The sequence below is a fragment of the Equus caballus genome, chromosome 16, assembly GCF_041296265.1.
Source record: "Equus caballus isolate H_3958 breed thoroughbred chromosome 16, TB-T2T, whole genome shotgun sequence".
In the NCBI taxonomy this organism is placed as follows: Eukaryota; Metazoa; Chordata; class Mammalia; order Perissodactyla; family Equidae; genus Equus; species Equus caballus.
The window spans coordinates 32237506-32262040 of record NC_091699.1 but is presented as its reverse complement, the minus strand read 5'-3'; the positions used below and the strand labels follow the sequence as shown (position 1 = coordinate 32262040).

The 24535-nt window shown below is 41.4% G+C and overlaps 1 protein-coding gene across 7 annotated transcripts in view; it reads right to left on the bottom strand.

Annotated features, from left to right (window-relative positions):
• Positions 1-1940: 1940 nt before the first annotated feature.
• EOGT (EGF domain specific O-linked N-acetylglucosamine transferase) overlaps positions 1941-24535 on the bottom strand; it is a 35012-nt gene continuing 12417 nt past the window's right edge. For 6 of the 7 annotated variants that reach the window (XM_023619812.2, XM_070236939.1, XM_023619809.2 and 3 more), the window contains 9 exons: positions 21303-21406; positions 15111-15203; positions 14686-14757; positions 14453-14539; positions 13866-13934; positions 9184-9245; positions 6428-6547; positions 4632-4734; positions 1942-4069 (listed from right to left, as the gene is read on the bottom strand). In XM_023619812.2, the coding sequence (XP_023475580.1) occupies positions 3923-4069; positions 4632-4734; positions 6428-6547; positions 9184-9245; positions 13866-13934; positions 14453-14539; positions 14686-14757; positions 15111-15203; positions 21303-21406 (857 nt within the window). In that variant the 3' untranslated portion in view covers positions 1942-3922. 7 annotated transcript variants of the gene reach the window in all.

Genomic DNA, 24535 nt, shown 5'->3' with positions numbered 1-24535 from the left:
CAACAACTGGTTTCTCTAAGGCAATCATACCTGAGCTGATTTGCTCATAAGCTCCTAGTTTAGAAAAAGCTAGAATTTGCCAAATTCTCTCTGCTTTGACTGTTTCAAAGAAAACTACTATTTTCTCCATTCCCTATTTCCCAAACTGATTTTTCTCTCTCCCTCCTCCCACCCTTCCTTCCTTTCTTCCCTTCCTCCCTCCCTGCCTCCTTCCTTTCCTTCCTTCTGTGTAAACCTCCCTATTTAAGTTTAAATTCCTTCACAAAGAAAGCTCCATAGCCAATCTTTCTCTTACTTACTAGCTGTGTGGCTTTGGGCAAATTCCTTAACCTCTCTTCTCTCTATTTAAACATCTATAAAAATGGTTTTTACATTTTTAAAAGATTCTCAGGGAGAAGGGTGACGACAAACACATAATAATGTACAACAGAGAACACACATGGCCCGCAAAGCCACTCTAGCCCTGTACGATATGAAGTACACGGTATCGTGAGTAAGTATTCTTTAAAACAAATAAAATCTGAAACTAACGAAGCCTTTAGACCTACCTTTCAGTTGGCAGGAAGTAGGGAGAGTGGAACAAGCTAAACGGCACCACCCTCGCCCCATAATGGGGCCACCAAGAAGCCCTGCAGTCCTCCAGTGCTGGGAATGTTGGCTGCTGGTGGCTCACAGCCGAGCTCCTCTCCAGGAACCGCCCTCGGCTGAAGGGAGCTGCCCTCCAAAGCTACACCCCTCTATGGGGCTGGCCCACATTTGATGATTCTTTGACATGAGTCTCTTGGCTCATTTGGGGACCTCTCTGAAGGACTACCCAGCTCTACAGCTCCCTTATTGAGGCCTCGCCTGCTACTGCTTTGCAGTTCAATTTCTCCCTCCACCCAAGCCTAGGCCCCTCATTTCTTCACAGGCGTTAATCAGGAGCCCCTTCCCCCATAAGCCACCTGCATACAAATCTCCATCTTAGACTCTGTTTTCTAGAGAACACGACCTAAGTCAGGCATCTACAGCCTATTCCCAACATAATAGCTACAGTTACCCTCTTTGAAATAAGTTAGATCATTACTCCATTTTGAGATCCCTTCAATGACTCCCATCAGAATCAAAAGACAAGAGCCTTGCCATCTGGACCCCAGTACCATAACCTTTTTGACTTCATCTCCTACTCCTCTGCCCCTTGATCATTCTAGCTGCACTGGCTTCCTTGCTGTTTGTCAAACATGCCACACATGCTCCTGCCTCAGGGCCTTTGCACGTACTCTTCTGGCTTCCTGGATTGCTCTTTGCCCAGTCATCTATACTGCTTCCTCCCTGGTCTACTTCAAATCTTGACTCAAATGTCACCTCAGTGTGGACTTCCCTGACCCTCTACTTAAGTGTGCTGTACTCCACCTTACCCCAGACCTCCACATCCCTTGTTCCTGCCTTAGTTTTCCCCATCGCATGTATCAGCATCTGGCATACAGTATATTTTATTTATTTATGTTGTCTAACATCTATTTCCACCAGAATGTAAGCTCCATGCGGGAAAGAACCTTTTTCTATTCTTTCCACTGCTGTGGCCCCAGAACCTAGCAGAGTAACTGGTACGCAGTCGTTGCTCAATCAATATTTATTGAACGAGCAAGTGAGCAAACGAATGGAGGACTAGGGATGTGGAAACAAAGACCTGTGATCTTGAGGGAAGTCCCTTAAACAGCATCTGACTTCCTTCACATGAAAAATAGAAACACTAATTCTTACATCATTTTTGTAAGGATTATGCAATGTAACGCTTGTGAAAGCATCATATAATAAACTGCTAAATAAACGTAAGGTATAATTTTTGCTTAAACTGAATTCTTCATCAGTGAGCTCCTTAATTTTGTAACCTAGAGCTACCAGATTGCCCAAAAAGTAAGATACACACTCAAACACAGAAATCTTCAAAATGGTCTCCTATTCAAATAAAATATAAAGATTTATTCCAAAGCCATACCCCAAATTTACAACGAAATGCATCTTTTTAAAAAAGAGCAGTCTCTACATTTTAAATTTTATAACAATTTGAAGATCTTCTTTTGCTCCCATAACAAAATCTGAAAAAAGTTAATTCCATCAAGTGTCAAATGTACTTTCTTGTTTATATAAAATGTATTCTCTTTTTAAATGCAAAGTGTTCAATATAATAGTTTTATTATGAAATTTTTCTCAATTTCCGAAATTCTATCTATAGAATCATATTTGCATACACATCTTAAAATGGGGTAAGAAGATAATTTTTTTTTCAGATAATTTTTTCAGGTATTTATACCTCTCTGACTAAAAGTGCAACATGGCCTTTATGATTCCTTCGATGTGGAATATTATCTCGGGGGTACTTAGCACTGCGCAAAGAGCAGCAGTAATCCCAGCCATCTAAAACTTAGGTTGTAATTCTTTTCAAACAATTTTAAGACCCAAATCAAAGCTATTGCTACAGTGATCCACTATTTTCTTTATAGATATTTTAATAAATATTCCTAAACTCTAGAAGACTGTTCATAATCCTCTAAAGCAGAAGTCAGCAAACTTATTCTGGAAAGGCCCAGATAATAAATATTTTAGGTTTCTCCGGCCATTCCCATTGCATGTTCTCCTTTTTTAATTTTTACACCTCTAAAATGTAAAAAAAAAGTTCTTAGCTCTGCTGTAGAAGCTTCTAGGTACTTTAAAAAATAGAAGTCCTTAGTCTCGGAATTCGACTACTCAAGTGTTAATAAAATGTAAACTTCACATTCTGCAGTAAAATAAACTCATGGTTTTTTTACCGCTAAAAAGAAAGTTCATCAACAAAAAGAAATGAATCCCATTCAAAGTGTGGGACTGCATTTTAGATATTCTTTTTAGTCAATGGCACTTTCTTATGGTTTCTTTTTCATTTTGAATTGGATCATGCACATGTATCTTAAGTTTTTGGCTTTACTTTTCTATGGGGAAAATTTCTCTTCATGCGGCTAATTGGAAGTTTGTGAACTCAAAGGTAGGACTATTTCCATGCTCGAGAGGTAGATGCACACACGTGGCATATGCAGTTACAAACACATAAGCAACGGAAACCACTGTTTGATGTATTAATGGTCTCCACAGCTAAAAAAGACTCGGTGGAGACCGGCTAGCAGGTACACAGTCCCACAGAATGTTCTAATGTGTTTTTATCATAGGTAGTTGTTACATTTTGCAAAAACATGACTTGCATATGAAATATGTGAGTATAAATTAATACAGCAGCATGGTTTCTTCAGGTTCTTGATGCAGATAACACGGAGCATCTTTTTATATCTACAAAGATACAGCAGAGAATTCAGTGGAAGTTAGTTTGGACTCTGACTAATAGAGTAAATCAGATCTGTTCACAACACTGTTTGATCCAAAACATGGTCCTATAGCTTGGTACTGAGAATCACAACTCTGTGTGTGTGTGTGTGTGTGTGTGTGTGTACGCGTGCGCACAAGTTTTCCTTTCTTACCACAAAGAGTGTTATGAACAGATTATGGCAAATAAAAGAGCTGCTGTGAATTTACTCAGAGACATCATAAATAAGTGAAGTTACAATCCCACGGGATTCTACAAAAACATTTACAAATTCTAAAGCTAAGAAAGTTGCAAACTTTGGTATCCCTAAAAAGAAAGCTCAATTACACCAGCGAGCCCATGCTCAATTTTTGAACCATAAAAAGTAAAACGTTCAGTGCAAAAATAGTATCTGGATAAATAGCAATGACACAAAAATCACATGAAACAGTTAAAGACTATAAAATACACAAGTAATATCCTGAAGGCATGTTTTGGTACAGAAAAGGTAATTTGGGGCTAGGAAATGACAGGTTGTTGACTGATTTAACTGTGAGTCTGGGTGATGGAGTATCTGAACACTCCCTTTTTGCAAAAGTTTCAACGTAGTTATAGCTCATCACGTTTTTTCTTAAATGGCCACTTTGGGTGTTGCAACACGTAGTCTGCAGCCTGAAGGACGAGGTACATAAATTCTTCTACATCAAAAGAGTAGTTGGTAAATTTTGGATGCTCCCCCAGAGTTGGGTGGTGGCCCTGCAAAAATGAACCAAAACACAAATCCATAAGTCATTGAGGACATGGTTTTCTAACAGGAAGAAAATTATTTTACTTTGGCCAAAGCAACTATTTCAAATTTATGCTCTACATCAGAGGTCGGCAAATTTTTTCAGTAAAAGGCGAAATGACATGTATCTTCAGCTCTGTGGACCACATAGTCTGTGCCACTGAAGTGCACAAGCAGCCACAGACAACACATGAACAGAGGAGTGAGACTGTGTCTCAATAAAACTTTATTTATAAAACCAAGTGGTGGGCCAAATTTGACCCACTGGTCTATAGTTTGCTGAGCCTCTCTATATGTAATTTATTAGATCTTTCTAGGCTCAAATTTCATGAAGTTGTCTTATCAACATTAAAGAGGTAGAGTGATTAATTTCCCTTTCCCCTCACTTTGCAAAGACAAAATCTAAAAACCCACTATTTCAGAGAAGAACAGTTTGTCTTTAAAGTTCAATGCTAGTTTTTCACGTTAATAATTAGACACTTTAAACCAATTAAAAAGTAAAACAAAGTGATTTTTGTCATTGAACTTTACCTTGTCTTGAGGAAAGACTTTGTTCTGCCTTCGCCAAGTGATGTAGTGGACGCCTCTGAGCCTCGCCAGGTCTAAGTAACAGCGCTCGTCTTCACAGTTGTACCTGAGGACACGAGGGCATCCACACGTGAGGCTTTGGTCTGGGGTTTTTGCCCAGTCAACAATTCTCTGGGAAAAAAATGCACCTCCCAAATATGTTCTTGCAAAAGCCTTTGTAAACAGTAAACAAGACAGAGGGAGACTATTTTCAAAATATTCTCATAACTAGACTACCTTAACTTTTAAAAACAAAATAGGAATAAGGAATGGAGGGGACTGACCTTTCCCAATAGGGCCGACTGCCTATGAACTTGATATTACCTCCTAACACCCTGGTCTTCATATGTATGGAAGTGGACTTGGGGGAGGGAAGACGTCCAAGGTCACATAGCTAACGAGTGAAGGAAGTAGAGATTGAACCCAGGTCTGTTGGACTCCAAGGCCTGAGCTTTCTCAGTTACATTTCTTTCCTTCCCACCTCTGGGAGAAACGAAGAATTGAGATAGAATCCACAATTATCTGGCTATTTCTCTAACAAAAATTTTTTTGAATGTTTTTGTAGGGTTTTGGAAGTTCAGGACAACTTTTGTCTAAACAGTCTCTCATTTAAACACTAAGTCAAGTCATTTTTAAAGTGAAACCACAAAATCAAGATATTTAGGTGTAAAGGGGCAAATCAGGTAACAGTAATTGCCACTGGTGTGTCAAGAACTAACTAAGATGGAAAAAAAAAGAACTAACTAAGATGGGCCATAGTGTCCAGAGTGGAATTATTAAGGGAGAGAAGGCCACATCTCCATAACCAACCAGCGAGTTAGACAAACACGCCAGGAAAACCATTTTCACTTTGAGGACTTTAGTGTCCCTGTGTATGGAATCTGAGAACTAGGTGAAGTGGTTGGCTTGTGTTTTGGAGCCCTGTTCTTCTCGAGACGTGTAAGTGCTCGATCTCTCTCTCTTTTTTTAAATGTAGTCGAGAACATATAACATCAAATTTACCATCTTAACCATTTTTAAGTGGACAGTCCAGTAGAAAGTACATTCTCATTGTTGTGTAACCAGTCTCCAGAACTGTTCCATCTTGCAAAACTGAAACTCTGTGCCCATTAAACAAGTCCCATTCTCCCTCCCCACAGCTCCTGGAAACCACCATTCTACTTTCTGTCTCTAAGATTTTAACTACTCTAGGTACCTTATAGAAGGAAAATCAACAGTATTTGTCCTTTTGGGAATGGCTTATTTCACTTCGTATAATGTCCTGAAGGTTCATCCATATTGTAGCATGTGTCAGAATTTCCTTCCTTTTTAAGGCTGAATAATACTCCACTGTATGTACATACCACATTTCCTTTATCCAATCATCTGTCAGTGGACATTTGGGTTGATTCCACATCTTGGCTATTGTGTATAATGCAACACACAGGTTCTCTTTAACATAATAATTACACCGATTGTAGGGAGACGCCCACAGTTTGAAAGGCACACAGGAATGAACTCAGAGTAAGGAAATCACAGATTCAAACTTCCCGAATCATGCTGAGATGGGGGACGGAGGGACAGTTTGCTCATTAAGGGCAGTGGCAGGCTCAGACATCACATTTTTAGCTTTAGGTCTTTTTTTTCTTTCTAGATGCCTATATGTTACAACTTCCCGTAATGATGAAATATTAAGCCTTCTGATGCTCTGAGTGAAAGTCTCAGCATGCATAAAAAGCATTAAAAGCTGCCTCCATGTCTAACTGTCCCCAAACACTTACAGTTCAAACACAGCAGCCCAGTCTGGAAGGAAAAGTAAATGGGTAAGTCCAGCTCCATGCATTCCAATAAATATGTCCGTGTTATGAGTGATCCTTAGCTGATCTAAAAACCCAAGCTGCCTGTGAACAGATAGAACACAAGACCGATGGGGAGAAGAAAGAAGTATTAAGTTGAGTTAGCTCATGACTCATGGTAACAATATTTATATAAGCGTCTTTCCCAATTTAAATCATATGCCACTGTGATTTTTTTGCTAATTTCAAGCCTACTCCCATAGTTAATAACTAATTACTCAATAACAACTTTTTTTTAAGTAAGCCCACCTTTTTTTCTTAACTTAAATGCACTTATTTTAAAAGAAAACTTTTATAGCTGTCTTAAGTGGAAAACCAGTAACACATGACATTAAAAAAAATCGTAAAAATAGATATAATCAAACTAAAAAGTATTATTCTAATCTAAGTAGATACCATTGCAAGGCAAAGCTCTGAGCCTGAGGCCTGCTCTCTCTTTATGAACAAGCAAAATTAGCAAGCATTAAAGAGATGTCATGATATACTAGCACCAAATTGAAAACTATTTCCTTAAGATAACAAAAGGATTTTTTTCTTAAAGAAAATAAATTCCTCCCTGTGTGATCTGGGTTATTCAATGCCATATGGGTACACCTAAAATTATCTCGGGTACCACCAGGCGATTTTTCGGTCCTTGACTATTCTACAATTTCATGCACGTTAAGATTGTGAAAGTGTTTTTTGAACTCAACACACTGAAAGATGTGCAAACTCAGAACTGAAAATCAGTGCCAAACAAAGTTCATCGAAGTGAGGCTGGGAAGAAACGCTGGAGTAAGGATAACACCCTGAATAAACATAACGGAATTAATCTCCCACTTACTGAAAGTAAAGAAAAATAAATGACCAAGATTATTTTGGATCTAAAAAGGGAAAGCAAATTCCCTCTTAATCAGCTTCTCCTCTTTAAAGAGCTTCCTGTCACAGTAGAACAGAAACCCCACCTAGAGAAAGTAAGACAATGGCACCATGTGTGTGCCCCAGTTTCTCCAGGAATGCCAACTGATACCAAGGGGAGGACGGGCATTTGGCCAGGTGAATGTACCCCCAGAGTCGTCAGTTGGGGGAAATACCTGTGGATCAGGACTCACAAATCTCCATGCTATTGTGTTACTATTGTTTTCCTCAGATTGGCAAAGTGTGAATTTATTGTCATTCTTCCATCATGTGGGAAAATCTTTTAGCTGCTGTTAATACTGTTGAATGAATTCTACTCCTAGCGACCCTGTGCACAGCAGAGCGGCACCCTGCCCAGTCTTTTTGCACCATCCTCTCACCTTCCGGTGCTGTATCAGACAATGCTCCACTGCAATTTATAGGGTTTTCATGGCCAATTTTTTCAGAAGTGAGTGGCCATGTCCTTCTTCCTAGTCTGTCTTAGTCTGGAAGCTCCACTGAACTCTGTCCGCCACGGGTGACCCTGCTGGTAATTGAAATACCAGTGGCATGGCTTCCAGCATCACAGCAACACACAGCCACCACAGTATGACAACCGACAGACGGGAAACCCCCTGTGCCCTTAGAAGCCAATCAGCGGCAGAGCCTCTGAGGTGCCCTCCCCAGTTCTTTCAGCCTGATGCCCAGCCCTTTTCTTGGTTCCCACATTTCCTCATGTATTCCTCATACATTACCATGGTATAGTGTAATTTGTAAAACGGAAATAGCTTTGCCAACACCACAAGACTGTTGGAAGAGTGAGATGAGATAAAGCAAGTAAATTACAATAGTAAGTCTCAATAGATGGATAGATGGTCGCCGTTCTTACGATTGCTATTAATTTGTATCCAGTGTCTGAGGTCCTCAAGACATGAACCATGCTGTCCTCCATAACTGGATTCCTACTGCAAAGCCTGTGACCAGCTCACGGTAGGTACCCAATAAAGATTTGTCGTATAAATGAACGAATGTAAGATGAATGAGGTGCAAAACTCCCACGCTCAGCAGTGAGGGTAAACCTATCTACATTACACACCCATATGCTGGGAAATGGGTACTTTTTAACATAGAAAAAAGCTGTTTGTAGTATTCAGTTTGGAAAACAAGACTAGGATTGTGGGTGGATGAGCAGGGGAGACAAAAGTTTTCGCCTTTCCTCTGGAACTTTTTGATGCTTCTTGACTTTTCAACCAGGAATGTGTACTACCTTCACAGCATCACTGCTCACATATCAACAAGCGTTCCCTAGACAGTAAGTGATGGGCGTAGTCTGTCTTTCTAAGCCTTTTTACTTGTACCAGAATTCTAAAAGAAATGTAAATACTTTATAAGATGTTTAGAAACCTCATATTATTCTGTGACCCTCAAACTAATCCCACATAACTAATTTCAGATCAGAAATTGAAACCTGGCAGCTGGCAGGGCAAATCAGACCTACATTTTGTTTTTTTAATCCAAAATGAGTTGCCAACTTTTAAAAATTCAGAAATTTCAAATGAAAATCTGGATTCATCACTTCTCTTGAAAAACGGGATGGTGTTGCAACATCAGGCCCCGTACAGCTGAAGAGCAACTGCCCCCTGTGCCCGGGTCCCCACCTGCCCACTTTGTTCACTGATGGTGCCTGCTTGTCGCTTCTAGATCTATAAATGCCAATCGCTCCCATTCGAAAAGTGCTGTCCCTGCCCTCTTAACTCATCCAAGCAAAAGACGACATCATCTGCCCCAGGGTGGGTATTACTTACTTGTACTTGTAATCGACAATCTGGACCTCAAACGTAGATACTGTTTTCAGTGCATTTACAAGCTGGGAAGAAAAGAGAAACATTTAGAATTTCTTTTTCTTCTTTCTCTTCTGTTTTGCTTTCCTTTGAGTTTTAAAATTTCTTATTTTTCATCAAAATATTTTTCAGGTATTTAATATCCTTCAGGTCTATTGTTTTAACCCTTAACTGAGTTCAAAGGCAGGCTCCACCCCTTGGACATTCTACTTCCCTAAAATTCCACCACACAGGGTGGTTAGGAGGCTGAAAGGAGATAATTCGTGGGAGCAAAGTGCTCAGCACAGGGACACACTAAGTGTTAGTTGTTACTGTGACCATGTGCTAGTTATTCCGTCAACTCTTAACATGCATTTGCCGGGCACCTCCTGTGTTCCAGATATTACGTTAAAGGTTTTCTTTCCATCCATCATCTCATTCCAGACAAACCACTCGTGCTTTGGACCTCATCCTCTGAAAACATTTGGCAGAAAAACATTTTCAATATTTCTACACAGAAAAACAATTATCCCTTTAGCAAACAGAAAGTAATGAGCACAATTAATCTACTATCAAAAATACAGCCATCGGGAGCCGGCCCCGTGGCCGAGTGGTTAAGTTTGTGCGCTCTGCTTCGGCGGCCCAGGGTTTCGCCGGTTCGAATCCTGGGTGCGGACATGGCACCACTCATCAGGCCATGCTGTGGCAGCATCCCACATGCCACAACTAGAAGGACCCACAACTAAAATACACAACTATGCACCGGGGGGCTTTGGGGAGAAAAAGGAAAAGTAAAATCTTTAAAAAGATAAAATAAAAAAAATACAGCCATGGTTCTCTATGTCCCTCACATTAGACCATCTTAATATAGCACTGTGAGTCACTGCTATCTAGAAACTTCTGAACTTGTAACCTGCTGCCTTGGTGCTACAACAACAGCAATGGTTACAAAAGCATCATTTTTTATGCACTTAAATTGTGCTGATTTTCTAAGTGTTTTAGGTGTATGTCAATTGATCCCCATAAAAATCATACCAAGTGAGTATTATTACTACGTCCACTTTATAAATGATACAATGGTAGGTTAGAGAAGTTGTACAACTTTCCCAGAATCTCCTAGCCGGCCAATGGCAGAGCCAAAATTAAATCAAGGTCATCTGACCCCAGAACCTGTGTTCTTGGCCAGTACACTCTACTCTCCTGCTTATAAAAACAACAGGCAGTGACCCCGCCCCCAGTTGCACATACACATGCATACACACACACACACACACAGAGTCATATAATGGAAATTTCTCCCTAGACAGCCCCTGGACTCCCATGAGTATACTGCTTATATTAAGGAGTTGAAGAAGTGAGGGTAGAAGATTAGAATTCTTTCCAGGAGAAAATTAATGAGATAGCATGAGCCCTGGTTTTGTAATGAGATGGGCCCACATAAAAGGAATTGTGTGTCTCTAAGAGTCCCTCGGCAAGCACACTCTTTTTCTAGTCACACCAGAGAGGTGGCCATATCTCTTCTGACATGATCATTCCAACCCTGAGGTTGGGTGGGATTGCACAAACCATCTTTTTTTATTTTTGGCAAGGAAGATTGTCCCTGAGCTAACATCTGTGCCAATCTTCCTCTATTTTGTATGTGGGATGCCGCCACAGCGTGGCTTGATAAGCCATGTGTAGGTCCACACCTGGGATCCGAATCCATGAACCCCGGCCCACCAAAGCAGAACATGCAAACCCAACCACTACACCATTGGGCCAGCCCAATGCCCAAACCATCATTTAATGAGGGTATCTGGGTTTTATTATCTATTCACTAATCAAGGTAGAATTGAAGGTACTTTCTTCTCTGTCTAGTAGCTGCCTTATCAAGTGATGCCAACCCTCGGGAGAAAAGCAGCCAGTTGGGTGCTCTTTGGCGTGGAGTTGGGAGCTGAATTACCAAATCCCACCTTTGGGCAACACCATTTGGGCTATCTACATGACTGGATGTAAAAACTTCCATGGCTGCACTGTAGCACCCATTGGCAATGCCCCTTTCTACTGGACTTTTTTCCAGCAGCTCGGTGCTGTTCCTTAGGCCATCCCTTCCCAATGAGATCTTTCGGTGTGAGAACAGCAGAGCGCTCTGGTTAAGAAGCAGGCTCAGGCCTTGACCACCTTGGCTCACACCCCATTACTCTGCTCACCAGCTGGGTGACCTTGGGCATGTGTTTTAACCTCTAAGCCTCAGTGTCCTTGTCTAGAACGGAGAATAATAATAAAATACCTACCACGTGAGTTTGCTGGGAACACTGGGGGACATGCATGGGAAGCACAGAGTAATACGCTTGGAACATAATTAGCATCCACTATGTGTTACCTCTACCAATATATACTATTCATCTGCCTGCTCATGAGCCTTCCCATCCATCCACCCCAACATTGCATTACTTGATATATTTTTATTTCCAGGTCTTTAAAACACACACATACAATTGCTCATTCCTTCCATCATATAGCTTACAATCAACGCCTCATTACACCATATGTTCACGTCCTCCATAATCCATATGGAAATCAAGAAGAGATGCTAATTACATAATTTTGATCAGTCTGTTAGGCATCCAAATTAATCCGTGTAAAACATTTTACCTATCAAAACCTGCCCCTGACTGCCCTCCTGCTAATTTCCCAACTCAATTGCACTGAGCTGCTCCAGCTGAAGGCCTAGGAGCTTGCACTGGATTCAACACCTTTCCTGGCCTTACCTAAGGCGACAGTAAGTATCCCAGGCTCTATCTCCAAGATACATCTTGAATCCATTTATCTTGTCATCTCTACTGTCATCACCTTCATCTACACTCTCATCGGGGCCATAGCAGCAGCTTTTAATCTCCCTGCTCCTACTCTTGCAGTCAGAGTGATTTAAAAACAAACAAATAAGTCAGTTGATGTCTCTCCCTGTGTATTCATCTTCTATTTGCCGCTATGACAAATTACCTCCAACTTCACTTCCTAAGACAACACAATTGATCCCCAGAATTCTGCAGCACAGAAGTCTGACACAGTAGACGGAGGTCTCTCTGGGATAAAATGGAGGTGTAGGCAGAGCTGCACTCCTTCTAGAGGCTCCGAGGGAGAATCCACTGCCTTGCCTTTCCAGCTTTTAGCCGCCATCTGCATTCCTTGTCTTGAGGCCCCCTTCCTCCATCTCCAAAGCCAACAACATTGCATCTCTCTGGCCCTGCTTCCACCATTATGTCTCCTTCTGTGACTCCCTTTTCTGCCTCCTCCTTCCACTTTTAAGGAAGTGCTGAACCGAGATCTGAGCCCAGCTAAGGAAAGAGCTTTCCAGGAGGAGGCAAAGATTCTCTGGTACGGTGAGCTTAAGGACCATTTGTGATTATGTTAGGGCACCTAGATAATCCAGGATAATCTCCCTATTCTAAGGCCTGCTGATCAGCCACTTTAATTCCATCTGCAACCTTAATTTCCCTTTGCCATGTAACCTAACCTATTCACAGGTTCCAAGGATAAGGGCATGCACATCTCTGAGGGGGCCACTCTTCTGCCTACCACACTCTGCCTAAAACTTCACAGTGGCTTCGCCTCGCACTGGAATAAAATCTGTCTTCTCATCAAGGTCTATGAGGATGATATGATATGTGGCCTGTCCCCATCATGCCCAACCTCTCTGATATCTTATCACCCCACCTCTCTCGCTATGCTACAGCCACATTGGTGTTCTCTCTGTTTCTAGAACACCTAAAGCTCTGGACACCAGAGGACATTTGCTCTTTCCTTGGCTAGCTTCCTCCCTGATCAGATCTCAGTGCAAGCAGCACCTCTTCAGACATCTTGCCTGACTGCCTTCCCCCTCTACTCGCATCCCTGGTCTCTATCACCTCACCCCATTTTATTTCCTTTGTAGCACCTATGGCTACCTGAAATCACCTTATTTACTGATTTGTTTACTTATTTCTTGTCTTTCTGTCTCACCTTGAGAGTGTAAGCTCCATGAGGGCAGGGACCTTACCTGTTTTGTTGTTTACTGGAGTTCCAGGGCCTAGAACATGGCCCAGCACATAACAGGGGCCGAATACATTTTTGTGGGATAAACCTTATTATTGCAAGAACATCTTCTGGCCATGCTATGGTAGGCAGGGGCCTTGCATGGTGATCTTATTGAGGTTAAATATAATTTATGAGTTAATGTTGTCGAAAGGAGTTGGGAGCCTAAATGGTGAACAATTTCTGAGACACACAGTCATAAAAAGGATGGAGACTTTTCCAACTTAACCTGCCGCTGGATGCCACAGTATTGCCACAGTCCATCAACCATCTCCCAAAAGATACTCTCACATTTCCACTGTTAATTTGTCCAGAGACAAAATGTTTGGCAGTCCATGTCAGTAAAGGCAGGACTTAGAGACAGATTTTATCTCTGTTTCCACTCTGTTGGTGCAGATGGACATTTACGGTGAGGCAAAGCTAGTTTGGCAACACGTGGTTTGATGACTTCCAGTAGAAACCCAATAAATGAGCTGGGCATAGCCACCAAACTTTTCTAAAAGCTAGTAATTCCAAATCAAAGCATTTTAATGCAATGTGAAAAAATAAAGCACATTAGTCATAGGAAGTTAAATTCAATATGATGATATTAAAAATGCATACCCAAAACTAACCTCATTTTGGTTTAGTATTTTCCGGTATTCTGTACTCCGTGCAAGAATGGTGACCCGAATTTTTCCATCCTGTAACCAAAAGGAAAAGGAAAAATATTGCTGTATATGCCAGGACACATGAATGGACACCTCAACCTAAAATGTCATTTTCACAAAGAGAAGAAACTCAGTAAGGATGCATTCATGGAACTATTCGATTTTAGCCTGATTCCTTCTCAGTTCTCTCAGGGAACAGAAATGCATCCACTTCGGTCTCAGAAGACAAAACTTGTTCATTACACTACTTTCGTTTGGCTGCTTGTGTGGATTTTTTGGCAGAGGTTGTGTGGGTTAGGTGTGAATTTGGGGGAGCATGGGGAGATACGGTGAAAGAAAGGGAAAAGAAAAAGGAAAAAGGCACATTCTTCCACTATCCATTAGCTTTTCTTTCAGAGGGTGTTGACATCTGATTTCAGATCACTCCAGATCAGAAATCATTCTCACAGAAAACCCTCTCTTCTGATTATTTCTTTTTCTGCAAAGGTGGTATTGATTTTTATTCGGGGTGAAAAGTCAAGCCCACCTCAGAACCATAATGTATCCATTACCTTGGGCCCCTCTTGTGTGATGTTCAGTCTGTGGAGTACATGCTGGGAAAATGCCCTGAATAATCCAGTATTCTGACAGCCAGATATCTAAAATAAAAACGCAAGTTCATATTACAATGAATATTTCTGCATTCCTATTTAAGACGTTCTCAAGTTCTATAGAAATGTTATTTCAAAATCGATCAAGAATAAATTCCATCAGGATGAATGTCAACAATCGATGACACACTTACCAGAGGAGTGTTATAAAACAGCCCGTACCGCATTCGAGGGAGCAACGAAAACACAGCTTCTTTAAAACATACCTAAGAAGGAAGATATTTGCAAAGATAAGAGAACATAATTTACATCCTTCACACCAAAACAGCACTTATAATTACAGAAAATAAATGTGAGCTAATCTCGATTTTGATTAAAATATTTGGAATAACAAATTATTTCACTCAAGTGAAATTCATGCTTTTGGAAAAGCTATCGGAAAAAATTTTTTCAAGCTATGTGGTTAATATCAATGAGGATTCTAGTTATAAAAAAAAGAAACTAAGAAGTCAGAAATCAATGGTAATAGCCAACAGAAATTCATATGAAATATTTATTTGATGAGCGAGTCATCTGCAATGACATTTATTTACAAACATTTCAGTCGAGTTTCCAGTACCCTTTTGGAATCGTAGGTCTTCAGATGGATAACATCATAATCAGTAAATGCTTTCCATGTGTCGGAGAACAGGTCACCATAGCCGTAGGAGCTCTGAACATGGAAATAAAGTAAGTTGGGGCGTTAAAAGGGCACAACATGGGTACAATATGGCTTTTCAAAAATGCAAGAAAATACCAGAATTCGCTTGTTAGCGTTAAGGACTAATGATCCTAAACAAGCTCCTAAAATCTACATAAGAAAAATGGATTTTCACCTTAGGCCTGAGCAAGTTACCTAATTTGATGTAATTTCATCAGAAATAATCATCACAATTATAAACTTAGTCTGCTAAAAGCGTTTTGTTTTTCGACCCCAGCCCTTTTTATTCTTGTGTCTGGAACTGTAGTTGTTGTGGGTTCTTTTCTGCGAATTTTCTGTGCAAATCACAGATACACACAACACATACATACACCACCATTTGTACACACTCTGACATGCTCAGTGAGCAAAAACCATCTGGGTAAATGGAATATGCTTTTGGAAAGAAATTTTAGAGTGAGCAAATGCCTTCAAAGTTTTAACATTAAAAAAGAATGAATGTTGGGGGCCAGACCCATGGCCAAGTGGTTGGGTTTGCGCGCTCCGCTTCGGCGGCCCAGGGTTTCGCCGGTTCAGATCCTGGGCGCGGACATGGCTCTGCTTGTCGGGCCATGCTGGGGCGGCGTCCTGCATGCCACAACTGGAAGGACTCACAACTAAAAATACACAGCTACGTACTGGGGGGCTTTGGGGAAAAAAAGGAAAAATAAAATCTTTAAAAAAAAAAAATAGAATGAATGTTATTCCATGAAATGATCTCCCCATTGACTAACGTGATAATTCTCCATTAACATTAGTAACAAGACTAATAATAATAGCACCTTGCATACTTCCTTATCCCAGGTACTATTCTAAGCACTCAATATTTTCTTTTTTTGAGGAAGATTAGCCCTGAGCTAACATTTGCTGCCAATCCTCCTCTTTTTGCTGAGGAAGACTGGCCCTGAGCTAACGTCCGGGCCCATCTTCATCTGCTTTATATGTGCGATGCCTACCACAGCATGGCTTACCAAGTGGTGCCATGTCCACACCTGAGATCTGAACTGGCGAACCCTGGGCCACCAAAGCAGAATGTGCGAACTTAACTGCTGTGCCACAGGACAGGCCCATCACTCAACATTATTAACCCATTAAACCACCCCACAAACTTAATAAGCTAGGTAATATCATTATCCCCATTTTACAGATGAGGAAACTGAGACACAAACGGAAATAATTTGCCTAAGTTATAGAGCTGGTGCGTTTGCAGGGTTAGGATTCAATCCAGTCTGTTCGGTTTCAGACTCCACACTTGTAACTTCTATACGGCGGCTGCCTCTCAGTTGGAACTAGTTCTTTCTAGTACACTTACCAAATGCATTTCGTTTTTGAAAAGTAGAAATTAATTATGTCCTCCCTCAGCTAAAGGAAGGAGATCAATTTGTTTTAAGATGGTATAACTTAGATTGAAAAATAGAAACATTTTATGCAGCCAATAGAAATGTGTATGTAGGATTACATTAAAGGTCTACAGTTGGTTATATATTATGTTCATGTATTTTTATCTTTCTAGCATTCTTTTTTCGTATTTTGAAAATTTATGTTGCACATATTAAAGTTATTTCAAAGTTATTGAGAACTGTTAGATATGGTGGTAAAAAAATTCTTTCTTTCAATGTTAGTCCAATGCCATCCTAATGAAGATCCTTGTCAACATCATAAAAAATGAAATGTCCCTGTTCTGGTTCAATAATAAATAAAGGGAATTAAAACAAGTGATTCTAGACAGTTTCTTGAGATAAAATAAGATACCTTTGAAAGGGAAATTTAATAATAAAATATAGTAATCCTGACTGATCCCTGTTCAGAGAAATCATGCATTATTCAGTAATAACCACCTCTAGAAGCTTCTTTTCCACATCCTTCAAATTCAAATAATCTGCCACAAGGGAAGGAAGGACTTCTTTCTAGTCTCATGTTGAAGAATATTTGGATATTCTTCTTTTTTATTTTGGCGAGGAAGATTGGCCCTGAGCTAACATCTGTTGCCAATCTTCCTCTTTTTGCTTGAGGAAGATTGTTGCTAAGCTAACATCTGTGCCAATCTTCCTCCATTTTGTGTGTGGGACTCTGCCACAGCACGGCTTGATGAGTGATATGTAGGTCTGCACCCAGGATCCGAACCCGCGAACCCCAGGCCGCCAAAGCAGAGTGCACAAACTTAACTACTTCACAACCAGGCTGGTTCCATGAAGAATATTTGGATATTCTTAAGGATGACATAAATTTCCTCCTGGGTATGTCTCAAATTTAAACATGCACATAACCTGTGACTTAGACATTCTCCTATAGGAATCTGTCGTACAGAAATGCTAGGATGAGTGTGTGAAGACATAAGTTTATGGAAGGGTTGTTCACAGAAGCATTTCAGTAAACAGCAAAGAACTGGAAACAAACTAAACATGAAGGGGTGAGGGCAGGAGATAAAACATGACTGAGGCATGCCCTGAATATCCTTAACGTCCCTCCAATGGAACACTATGTAACTACACAAAAATGATGACCCTAAATGTCCTGACTTGGAAAGATGGCCGTGATATAATGTTAAGGTAGCAATATGAAGGAAAGAGTATATTTTCTTTTTTTTTTTCCCCTGAGGAAGATTAGCCCTGAGCTAACATCTGCCAATCCTCCTCTTTTTGCTGAGGAAGACTGGCCCTGAGCTAACATCCGTGCCCATCTTCCTCTACTTTATATGTGAGACACCTACCACAGCATGGCTTGCCACATGGTGCCATGTCTGCACCTGGGATCCGAACCAGTGATAACCGCTGTGCCACCGGGCCAGCCCTGAGAGTGTATTTTCTATGAGGATATAAACATATCCTTATACAAACTTTATATATTATATACATATATCCTTATACAAATCCTTACATAAATTTTGCATAAGGATATATTTACATTTATTAAAATAAAGTAAGTCTTGCAAGGGACTCTCTCACACATGTTAAGGGCAGTTAGCTCTGAGGGAACTGGAACTGGAGAAGAAGAAGGAGACGTCCTCCAGGTATCATAAGCAGGTATCACTTGCATAATTAAAAATAATAAAACTATACTACTTCTCAGCATAAGAAAATGTGGAAAGCCTGCAGTAATCTCCCTTCTATTCATTCTGTTAATAAGAGCAGCCCTGCTGTGCCCAGAAATGCTCCTGCAGGAGTGGCCCTCAGTGCATCCTGGAGGTCGGTGGCCTCACTGAGGAAGCCATGTGCCTGCAGGGAGAGGCCGAACCGCTGAGCTTTGTGAGGATGAGAGGAAAGGCCTCGAGGCTTCTTTGTGGGGAGAGTTTGCAAAATGCCCCTAAGATCTGAACTTAAGCCACAGCTACCTCCCTGCTCTTCCCCTGGGCACACTGCTTGTCCAAGGCCTTCAGGACTGGCTCTGAGGCAACACCATCCCCTGTGGGGGACTCATATCCCAGTCAGCCTGGGGGTCACAGTGCTGCTTCATTCAAGGCCTTACTGGCAAAAGAGAGAAGTGAGAGGCCACACAACACCTTAACGCCATCTCCATCCAACCTACAGTATTCAGTGGGCCTGAATTCTGATGCAACCCAGCCGACTTGCCTATCTGGAGAACCTGAATGAGCAACTAGCAAAGGCGTCTCTGACCAAGAATGCAGGTTTAGGGGCAGGCCCCGTGGCATAATGGTTAAGCTAGGCACACTCCGCTTCGGCAGCCCAGGCTTCGTGGGCTTGGATCCCGGGTGCGGACCTACTCCACTTGTCAGTCATGCTGCGGCAGTGACCCACATATAAAGTGGAAGAAGATGGGCACAGATGTTAGCTCAGGGCTAATCTTCCTCGGCAAAAAAAGAAAAAAATAAGCAGATTTAAAATGGACACAGAGAGAGTAGCAAAGGGGGAAGGTCACAGCAGGGTGGCCAATCTGCTCAGCTAAATCCATCCTGCCTGTCCATGCCAGTCACAGTCAGACTGCCCTAACATCATGTGCCCAGTTGACTGAGTAACCTGGAGTCCACATGGTGGCCGTGCTTCCTATTTATCCATCCCAGCAGGCACAGAGAAGGGGAGGGTTGTAGACGTTGGTTCAATTTAACTTAGTCCACTTGAGGAGGACATGGAAAAGCATGTAACAAGATACAAGGAAGCTTCTGGAAAGTGTCTGGGAAACTTTGTGCCAACAGGTTCTGCAGGGAATTACAGGGAGGTGACAAAGCATTGTGGTTTCAGAGCACAGGTCTGCGGTCAGACTGTCTCGCCTGGCATCCTTGACTCCACCCCTCGCTGGCTGTTATCTTAGAAACCCGCCAGCTGCTCAGAGCCTCAGCTTCCTCATCAGTAAAATAAGCTAATAAAAACCCTAGTCCACGAGAGTTGTGAGCATTAAATCAGATAACAGCAGGTGTAATTTCTTAAAAAAGCACCCCAACCCTGAGTTAACCATTCGGGGCTTCTGACAGCTGGTGATTGTGGCCTAGAAGCACTTACACAAAAAGAAGAAAAGAAAGGGACTTTTGTTTCCTTTGCTCACAGCAACATTTCCAAGAAATGAAACTGTGGTGGCAGCAAAATGGGAACACATGAGGGAAACGTAAAAACACGCAAAGAAGGAAAGCAAAAGAGAGCATTAACATGCCAAGAATTAAAGGACCAATTCTCACCGTCTTCAAGTCAAACTGCAGGTCCAGGGAGCAGTGATAATGAAAACCTCTCTATGTAGCTTTACTACGAGCCTCATCTCTGTGAAAAAAGCGTCAGCAAAACCATTTCCCCTGCTGCACAAGAATTTGACCTTCAGTGAACTGTCTAGCTCTGTTCTCTGGAAACAAACACGCCAGACGTTGTGTGTGTTTCTAGGTAACATCGCTTATGATGTAAAAAGATGCTTGATGGGTAAGTTGCATCCGGACTGGGGAAGAGTACAATGGCTCTTGTAACTGGCTGTCTCTTGTGGGGATCCTGAGGGCTTGGCCAGGACAGTTGTTCCAGGAGATATCGGCCCCTGTGGGACATGAAGCACCTCTTCCTGCCCCAGGTGGATCCCATCTCCTTGCAGCTGAGCTGTCCTGTGCAGCTGCTGGAAGGACTCCCTCAGAAGAAAGGCCTGATGCTGCCCTGCCAGCCAGCTGTGGTTCATCTGCAATGTCGTTCTAAATAGACTCATGCCACGAGGGGGCCAGTGAGTATCTTGTCAGTCAGAATGTTTACTTGAACCTCAGCTAACCTCTAAGTGGGTGTTCCAACTCCCCAGTGTAGGCAGCCCTGCTCATGTATGCTATAAACCACTTGTTCTCCTTATCATTGTCATTGTCATAGTTAACATTCAGAGCACACAAGCTATGTGCCAGCCATTGTGACTGTTCACACACTATATGGTTCAGCCTGAAAATGACACTGAGGTAGATACTACAATAATTCCATTTCACAGGGGAGTGTCCTGGGGCAACTTTTGAGGTTACCCTGGCAGGTAGAGGGGTCAGATATGGGAAGAAGCAGGAAAAAGGCAGGCAAAGAAAGAGAAGGAAAAAAGACTGAGCCGAAAACAAGTAAGCAAACAGCAGGTGTAATTTGACAGATGAACTTGTGTGTGTGCTTAAGACTCGCCCTGGGTAGTGAGCTGACACACACACAATTTGGCATGAAGCAAGGAGCAAAGGGAAGCTGCACTTAAGCAGAGGAAGACAATAATTACAAGAGGCCAAACTGGAAACAGGCAAGCTCTCCCCACGTGGGTCATGTGGGGGTCACGGAGGTTGAACAAATGACCGTCTTCATATGTCTGTCTCAGAGGAACACTGAGCACAGGTCTTTGGTCTTTGGAGCTCCACCTGCCCAAAGAGGGGAAGAAGTCTTTCACTGCCTCATTCTAAACTTAAAAGAACTAAGGTATATGCATACATATGTATCTGCCCATATGTATACATGCATGAAAATGCATATACCCAGATATATTTACAGCTATCTGCATATGTATGCCTGTATGTGTGTATGTCTGTGTATATTTAAATGTGAGGGTCTTAGAAAATTCCATTTCACCACATTAGAGTCACATGTTTATTGAGCAAGGCCAAGACAGAGCTGAAGCACAGAGCACGTTCTTACTTACGGTGTCCCACATCACGATGTGCACATCGGTACTGAATGAATTATTAACGTGCTGAGTAATATACAGATTGATAAAATCACAGAAGTGGTGATACATGTTAACACCTAGTATTGGAAAAAAGGAAAACTATGTTAATTAACCCCAAAGAAAAAATAATTAATTTTTATTCTACCCTATATTTATAGTTTGGTGGACTTTTAGCTGAAATAAATGGGGAAAAGAAAGTAAGGGTTTTTCCAAACACAAAATAATCTATACACAGGTAGTCCTCAATTTACAGATTGATTGGGTTCAAAAATTCACTTTAAAATTAGTTATTTAGAAATTAAGTATGTATTTTCCCATATACGCTAAGTAACAAATGATCATTAAGTTCCCAGAAAAGAAAATAACAGAAGTCTATTTAGCTCAAAATGGGGTAGAACTAAAGGGCCATGAAGACTAATCTTATTTTTTATGATCATTTATTTTTTAAAATCAATTAAGCAACACCTGTTCATCACAGAAGTATTGGCAATGATGACAACTATTAACCTTTTGGTATTTCTCATTCCTGTCTTTTTTCTCTACTTAACCACTACTTATAACATTACTTCTTGGGAAAATATTAACCAACTATCATTTAAAAGAAGTGAATGTCTCATGTTCTAATTAAAGGAGTATGAACTTCGGAGTCAGAGGAACCGGGTTGAATCCCCGCTCAGCCATTCATGAGCAAGGTCCTCAGATAAGTTCATAAAGTCCCTAAGCTTCTCTAGTAGAAATAGGGAATCATTATAATTAGGTACAAGTTTTGTAAGGAGAAATCCAAAGATAATGTACCTAAAATCACCCAGCCCAGTGCCTGGGACATAGTGAAACCTTTATGAAGACTACCTGGGTCCTGCTGGGTCAAACAGAGCAAAGGGGAGTGCAGGAGCTGCTGTTTGTAATTTCCTAAATCCGTCACTGAAACGACACAGAACATGTGCGCGCTCTCTCTCTCCCTCTCTCTCTCTGTCTCCTCTCCCTCTCCCCTTAGGTATGCAGGACCCAGCAGCCAACCTGGAAATTTGCAAATCTAAATGGGATGAAATTCCAAGGGACATTTAAAACATGCACTTTAAGAGAGGGAAAATGTTAATTAAAAGAAAAACAGCGACTCTCAAAAAAAAAGCAGAAATCATAAAATATTCTGAGTGCATTCCCACAGTGAATAATAACACTGTGCACCAGAAAACCAGAGTGAGGGGCCGGCCCGGTGGGGAAGTGGTTAAGGTCGCACGTTCTGCTTCTCGGTGGCCCGGGGTTCGCTGGTTCGGATCCCGGGTGCGGACATGACACCACTTGGCACGCCATGCTGTGGTAGGCATCCCACATATAAAGTAGAGGGAGATGGGCACGGATGTTAGCTCAGGACCAGGCTTCCTCAGCAAAAAGAGGAAGACTGGCAGTAGTTAGCTCAGGGCTAATCTTCCTCAAAAAAAAAAAAAAGAAAAAGAAAGAAAACCAGAGTGAAAAACACTGAGTTGATGTAAGTCATTATGCTGTACACCTCAAACGGATACAGTGCTGTATGTCAATTATATCTCAATGAAACGGAAAGAAAGAAAAAAGAAAAAAATACTCAGTTCTTTTTAGACTGGTATCTTAGATTGATGTGTGTAGGGGCTCCTTTTTTTTTTTTTTTTTTTTTTAAGATTTTTTTTTATTTTTTCCTTTTTCTCCCCAAAGCCCCCAGTACATAGTTGTATATTCTTCGTTGTGGGTTCTTCTAGTTGTGGTATGTGGGATGCTGCCTCAGCGTGGTTTGATGAGCAGTGCCATGTCCGCGCCCAGGATTCGAACCAACGAAACACTGGACCGCCTGCAGCGGAGCGCGCAAACTTAACCACTCGGCCATGGGGCCAGCCCCCTGTAGGGGCTCCTTTTTACACATAGAAAATTCTTGGCAGCGAGCATATTTTGAAAAGAATAAGAAAAAGAAAGATCAGTGACAACACATCCCCTTTTCCCAGGTTAGCACCCAACACACATAGCTCTCTCATGTATCACTCAGCAAGTTTATAACATCTGTTGAGGAACGCGGCATGCACAAAACAAAGGTTGGGGTACGAGGATTTATAAATGGGGGGTAAACGCAGGCTCCATCCTCAAGAAAAGTGGCTCCTAGTGAGTCTTGTTCTGTAGAATGCTCATTCCCTCAAGGAAAGAGTTAACATGAAAAGGAAAACTGGATGACAGCATAATTTAGAAGAAAAAGGAGAGTTATGAATATAGGAACGAAATGGCACATGTCTACGCTAGCCTATTATTCCTACTTTACATACTTTATTGCATAAGTATCCACATAAATTTACCAGTTCACACGTATTCAAGTGTTTTACAGGCAGATCACAGGGTTTTCTTTGCCCCTTTTTAATTTGCATATTTTAAAAATGAGTCAGGACCTCGAACATAGCATTTTTACTTGCTCTTATTTCAAAAACCTAAACTTGTCTGACTTCTGAACCTAATACTTTGTAATATAAGAATTATGACTTCAGAAGGCAGAGCACATTAAAAATATGATCAATAAATTATAGTAATTCTGAAATATTCGTGACAGAGGGCTCTCCATATTTCATTGGCAGCCCAGCCTCTCATGAATTTTGATATAGTCTGGCACAGTAATCTTCAACTCTTATAATGAGAGAGGGAATGTGGCACAATTCATGTTTCTCCTCTCCAGGGCAACTGGTTCACAAAGTTAAAGCTATGCTTGCAAGTTGAGAGTTAGAAGCTATAGCCATAAATGGAAAAAAATTTTAATTTTAATTTTTTTCCAAGAATATACCTCAGTGCTAACTTTCAGATGAATTTTAAGCTCACTTTAGTCATGGAAACAATACCAGAAAGTTTGCCAGACGAGGTCATGGGCATTCCCTTCCTTCCCACAGTATACACAAGACTTTTACTTTTAAAGAATTTCTGTTGAAGCACAATCTAACTCAGGAGATTAGAGAAACCAGATGGGGTAAATTTAATTATAAAAGGTGTACATATACCTTCTTCTCTCATCTTTTGACTTTTTTTTTTTTTTTTGAGGAAGACTGACCCTGACTAACATCCGTGCCCATCTTCCTCTACTTTATATGTGGGACGCCTGCCACAGAATGGCTTGATGAGCGGTGTGTAGGTCCGCACCTGGGATCCGAACTGGTGAACCCCGGGCTGCCAAAGCGGAACGTGCGTACTTAACCACTGCACCACCG